This window comes from Oxyura jamaicensis (genome assembly GCF_011077185.1).
Source record: "Oxyura jamaicensis isolate SHBP4307 breed ruddy duck chromosome 2 unlocalized genomic scaffold, BPBGC_Ojam_1.0 oxy2_random_OJ84630, whole genome shotgun sequence".
NCBI lineage: Eukaryota > Metazoa > Chordata > Aves > Anseriformes > Anatidae > Oxyura > Oxyura jamaicensis.
Genome location: NW_023303521.1, coordinates 1 through 6,622, shown reverse-complemented (window position 1 = coordinate 6,622; position 6,622 = coordinate 1). Strand labels below are relative to the sequence as shown.

At 33.1% G+C, this 6,622-nt stretch overlaps 1 protein-coding gene across 1 annotated transcript; it reads left to right on the top strand.

Moving 5' to 3' along the window:
- Window positions 1–1,802: 1,802 nt before the first annotated feature.
- Window positions 1,803–4,175, top strand: LOC118157036 (CUB and sushi domain-containing protein 3-like; the record flags this gene model as incomplete). Its single annotated transcript, XM_035311292.1, has 2 exons — window positions 1,803–2,021; window positions 3,990–4,175. Coding segments are annotated over exons 1-2 (403 nt in total), but the record flags the coding sequence as incomplete, so codon positions are not given.
- Window positions 4,176–6,622: the final 2,447 nt, after the last annotated feature.

Below are 6,622 nucleotides of genomic sequence, written 5' to 3'. Positions count from 1 at the left end.
GCATAATTTCTCCAACAACTGGAAACTGTTTCATGGAATTACAGAATGGTTAAGGTTGGAAAGGACCTTTCCAGGTCATCTGGTCCAACCACCCTACTCAACTAGGGACACCTGGAGTATGACCATGATGATGTACATGGAGATTTTGAAGATATAACCTCTATAACCTCTTTGGCTAACCTATTCCAGTGCTCTATTTGTCTGAATAGAGGGGAATGTGTAGTAAAGCATTTCAGAAGAACACACAAGACTTGGGTAAAAGATTAGTTTTGCCAACGACTGTTATAAACAGGAGCTGCATCTAACATTGTGATAGATGCTTAAAAGTAGAATTACTTTTGATCAAAGGCTCAAATGAAGTGTATAGTGAAGTGAATAGCTTCACATTTCTGGATTTACTTAACCTTTTTATGTCTTAACTGAATTTTCGAGATTAAATGTTTAAAATTAGTTGTTCTGTGCTTTTTACTTTTGAATTCAAAGTTCTGTCTTGCTTGTACAATGGACAGACCTTGATACCGTTGTGTATTGTTGATGTTTATGCATGTAGTATACTTCAAAACTTTAACTAAATTTTAAAACTTCTGTTGTCACAACAGTATTTTTTATTATTTTAGGTACAATAAAAAGTATTTCTGTGTGGCTGAATACCACAATACTGACAGCTTTACAAATGTTCGTAGTTTAGTGCATTATTCTAATTTCTCTTGTGGGGAAAAATGCAATGCCTTTTGTTAAAAGTTTATGATACCAGTAATACAAAGATAATCATAGAATCATATTAATAGAACATACCAATTTAATTTTCATTCTATATTCATAGAATATTCTGTGACTTGTCTGTTTGCTGTAATAGTTTTTAAAGGCCATTTTCACTTTTTTATTGTTGCTAAAATTTATTTAAATTATATTCTATGAATGGGTTTATTTTAGTGTTATCATGTCTGATCTAAGAGGAAAAAAGGAGGAAAATAGAATGTATGTTTGTCAGACCTAATTAATTATTTAGAAAAAATATAGAAATATTTAGAAAAACTCTCAAAAGATAAAAAAGGCATTGTATTCAGTGATATTTTATTTTCTTTTTAAATTAGTGATGATTATACTCTTTATGAATTATTAGATTTTGTTAAAATATATAAAAATATTAAAAATTAAAAATTAAAAAAATATTTTAGGCAAATTAATTTGATTGATTTATCTTACATCTGATCTTGTGGGCAGAGAAAAAGGAAGCTCTTCTGTAGTCAGTTTATGTAAAAATACAAGAAAATATTTACTCACTCTGTCCATAACATTTCATATACCCAGTCATAAGTTTATAACTTCACTAAGTACTTAGGACTGAAATATTAAAAAATGACTAGTTAAGGCATATTTACAAGAAATAATTTCTGAGGAATTACATATTTCCTTTCGGTTCCAGTCTACATGTAATGAAAATCAAGTGCTTCCTTTTATGCTGAATCTTCAGAAGAGTTGTCATTTGCTCTGATTGGCAAATTTTATTTAGTTTATTTAAATATTTTATTAAACTGTATGAAATAACTTTATTGTTTTTTTTTATAATCCTTACTAAAGAAGAGCCATTCAAAAAAAAAATAAGGAAAAAATATTTTTCTCATACAAGATACAAGTATGATTAGAAAAGAAACACTTGAATATTTACGAAAATATGTCATTTCTTATTCAGTTCAGTAAACCTTTCATGGAAAGCCCTCACTGTCTTATAATATAAAATCTTTAAGATGCTTTTATGTGATGATTATAATGATAATTATAAATCATGAAGAGTTATAACAGCATGCTCTGTCTGCTTTTTCTTTCTGTGTTTCGTGCTATCCTAGCTGTTAGCTGTGGTCATCCTGGTAGTCCGATTTACGGAAGAACAAGTGGAAATGGTTTTAACTTCAATGACATTGTGACGTTTTCATGTAATACTGGTTACGTTATGCAAGGACCAACCAAAGCACAGTGTCAGGCAAATAGGCAGTGGAGCCACCCACCTCCAATATGCAAAGGTATGAAGCTAACATTTGCAGATTTCAAACTTGGAAAATTAAGATGGAAAAATAAATTGAAGGTAAAGGGGCACTGTCAAGAAAAAATATGTATTAAAAATCGTGAGTCTTACTAACAGGCATTTAGTCATTAATGTTACATTAATAACTATGTTCATTAAGCATGTTTTATTTTTCAGTTAGGTCTGTTCAACATTCAAAAAATTGCCATGATAACTCTTGCAGAGAAATTTTCTTAAGTCAGTACTTTTTATTGATTTTGTAAAGTAATTATACAAGTTTCTTAAGTAAAATTATACATAGAAGTGTTTTGTTTGTTTGTTTGTTTGTTTGTTTGTTTTAATCCAGAAATAACACCCTGCATTTTTAGCTAATATAGTTCAAAAATGGCATAGGAAAATGTATTTTTTTTCCCACATTTCATTTCTATTCTGACTACTTGTTGTCGATTTTTTTTTCAGTTCTAATTCATTACCATAATCCATTTGTGTTCTTTCTCAACACTTCTGTCATATTTGGACCGGAAAGCCGACCGTATCTTGGCCTGCATAAGTGTGACTAGCAGTTTGAGGGAGGTTATTGTCCCCCTCTACTCTGCATCATGAGACACAATCTGGAGTAGTGCCCCAAGAGCAAGATATGGACCTGGCTTTCCAGGTCCAGAGGAAGGCCATGGAGGCCTCAGAGGACTGGAGTACCTATGTAGACCGGCTGAGAGAGTTAGGGTTGTTTTGTCTGGAAAAGAGAAGTCTCCATTGGGATCTTACTGCAGCCTTTCAATATATAAAAGAAAGATAATTTTTACAAGGGCTGGAACAGTAACAGGCTGGAACAGGCTGCTCAGGGAAGTAACACTGGAACAGGCTGCTCAGGGAAGTTGTGGATGCCCCATCCCTGGAAGTGTTCGACATGGAATTGAATGGGGCTTTGAACCACCTCTTCCTGACCAGAGCAGGGTGTTTGGACTAGATGATCTTTAAGGTCCCTTCCAAATTTAACCATTCTATGATTCTATAATTCCAAGTTATTTTATGTATTTATAGTAATTTATCCTATATTGTACTTCCAGTAATATTTTCCACTTCCTTTTGATCACTTTGCCTTAAGTGATAACAGCAAATAGTTTATAGAAGTTTAAGTTCCAAAGACCTATTTTTTGTTGAGAAGTTACTATTAAAAAAAAAAAAAAAAAGGTACTTAATAAATATAATTTTCAGTCTAACTGCTATAAATCAACTTGGTGTTCTGAGGTGTTCTGAAATTGCTGAGTAATGTGCAAAGCTGTCTCATATGGTACTGACTTGTAGGGATCAGAGACTCAGGAAATAAGCTGATCAGGCTATTTTTTGATATTTTACACAGCATCAAATATATTAGTTTTAAAACAGAATTTAAAAATAAAAAGAACCCACTTTGTGTAGAATATTATTACTGGTGTCTGTAATATGTAGTGTCTCACCAGAAACCTATAAGTTGCCAAAATTAAAAAAAATAATAATAGTCTTCTATTATTTTTAAATGTATGAAACCTAAAATAATTCAGGACTCAAAAATCCTTCTGTATTCTTAATCATCAAAATGTTAGTACAGGAACAAAATAAATTTGCATTGTTGTAAGGGTTGAACCGAAGGCACATTTAACCCAACGAATTTCCAGCTGTTGGCAATAGTTTTTGTCAATGGGAGGGTATACACTGAATGTAATGATACGTCCAGTCACTTTTAGTGGCAAAGACTATTATAACATCAGCATGATGTGAATAAATATTTCCATTTATTTTCTTTGAGTTCAGTATCTTCTAGTTTCATATCATCTTCCTAGGTCAGTATAATTATATATAAAATCAAGGTAGCAACACATTGGAAATATTGGAAGTTTCTTATGTGATGGGTAGGAAGCCATGTACCAACTATTTTAGTAAACTGCATTCGTGTAAGTCTCAAGTTTATGCTTTTTTTCCTTTTTAGTGGTGAATTGTTCTGATCCTGGAATTCCTGCAAATTCCATAAGAGAGAGTAAAATAGAACATGGAAATTTCACATATGGCACAGTGGTATTTTATGACTGTAATCCTGGATATTATTTATTTGGCTCTTCAGTTTTAATTTGTCAGCCAAATGGCCAATGGGACAAACCTCTTCCTGAATGCATTAGTAAGTAGATAACACGTTTTTATTTGTTCATTTTATACTATTGCTTTTTTATTTGCTTTTATTAAGTATGTGAACTGGAATAGGTATTATTTTACAAAACATTTACATCTGTGTTATGACAGCAGTTAGAGTAATCATATTGATATACATTTTCATGTGTGATAACGATGGACGGTCTCAAAGGCAGCTGAAGTAGCAGAGTTATATTATTATTGTAAGCAGCAAATAATGTGGAAACCTTGAGAAATGCAATAACCAAACTACAAAAATCTCTGAATGCTTTAGCACAATGATCAGTAACAGGGACAGAAGGTAAAAACATATCTATTGAATTTACCAATATATCTCCTCCATTGGCCACAAAACTATAATCGCACTGAAACTTAAAAACTACAGTGTCCAACTGTTGAGTTATGTTACTATAATATCCCCTGGATTTCTCTTTGGACAACAGCAAGATCTGACTATCTGTGAAGACAGTAAGCAAGTATGACTCTGTAGAGCACCAAAAGTATCCTCTGGATCATATCCTCAGCCTACCACACTATCAGAGGTACCTGAACAGCCATCATATGCAATTTAACACTAGGAAGGCAAAAGCATTGACACAAGGATGCTGCATTTGTTCCGTCTTGTTATAAACAGCTTTCTAACTGTGATGTTAGAAACAGTTAGATGTAGTTTTAACCACAGGCATTTCATAGTTGTTTAATTGACTGGGATAGTTGAAGTTTACTTACCCAGTTCTCTATTAGTCTTTGTAAAAGGTTTTATTGTAAGATCAAGATTTCTCTCTGAGAAAGGCTGAAAGGTTTGTTTGTTTGTCTGTTTGTTTGTTTTCCCTAAAGATTAAAGGGAAAACAGGTTAAAGGTTTAAAGGTTCCTTTTTCAGAAATCATGGACAGGCATTTACAGTGTTGTCGGTAGACATTCTCAATTTTACTTTTGTTAGTTTTAATTAATTAAGATTTCTCCAGTTTTGCTATTCACTCTAAAAAATATATATATGTGATTTTTATTTCTTCTTACTAATAAAACCTTTAGTTCTGGAATTTTTCCTTTAACAGGATAAATAGCTTGATAAGTAGCAATTCACAGTTAAACTTATAACAGCGTCAACGAAGTCTAACTGTTAATAACCTTAATTTTTAAGATACTACTACTGTTTCAGAAAGACAAATATTACCTACTAGTGACGTAGCTCCAAAGGGAAAGAAATCCTAGAGGTAAAGGTGCAAAGATTTTTTCTTTTCCTTTCTACTTATGTGTTTGTCTCCCCTAGTCTTCATTCAGAATTGTCAGAAGTAATTCAACTCACATTTTACTCTTTTTTAAGTTGACTTTTCTCAGTGAAAGTGCAATATGGAATTTTGAAAGGACATCCTCAGCTTTATTTGCATCATTTGTATAGAGGGGTTAATGAATAGTAACCCAGACAAGTTATTTTATAATCATAAGCTTACTGAAATTTATTCTGATGCAGCTACTGTATATTTTTATAAGACCCCATCAGCTTCCAGTGTATTTTGCAAATTGGTTCTGTTTCTGGACTTATGTAAGGTGGTCATTCAATAGCCAGAACATTTTTTTTTCCACTGTAAGAGCAATGGAAAAGAAGTTGAAATCTGGCTGTATGTTTTTCTTCAACCTATGTTGGACTATTATTTTGACCTAGCTGGATTTCAGTCTCTCTTTAAGTAGTCTCAAAGAATTTACCTTCTTTTGAAATACCAGTAGAGTAGATGCATTGTGACAAAGGAAAGTTATTCACCTGTAAAGGAACTTAATTCCTTTGAAACGTGATGTGTTATAACATGTTCTCTTCTTCTAGCTAACAAAAATACAGTAAGAAATAGAATACAGTGGTGACCTGGACCAAAATGCTCTTTCAATTCTTCCTTTTAATTATTTTTTTTAAGGGGCTTATGCTATTTAGGCATGTTGCTAGAAAAATACTTTAAATGTGAAGTGTACTCAGAATGAAAGATACACATCGACAATATATCTTATAGAATTTCTGTGACCATATTCATTTCCTGGACTGTAGCATATTCTCATTTTAGTTCCAAGAGACATGTGATGTCTGAGTTTACATATTTCATGACATTTAAGCAAGGTATCACAGAATCACAGAATCACAGAATAGTCTAGGTTGGAAGAGACCTCCAAGATCACCAAGGCCAACCTCTGACCTAACACTAACAAGTCCTCCACTAAACCATATCCCTAAGCTCTACATCGAAACGTCTTTTAAAGACCTCCAGGGATGGTGACTCAACCACTTCCTTGGGCAGCCTATTCCAGTGACTAACAACCCGTTCAGTAAAGAGGTTCTTCCTAATATCCAACCTAAACCTCCCCTGGCGCAACTTTAGCCCATTCCCCCTCGTCCTGTCACCAGGCATGTGGGAGAATAGACCAACCGCCACCTCGCTACAGCCTCCCTT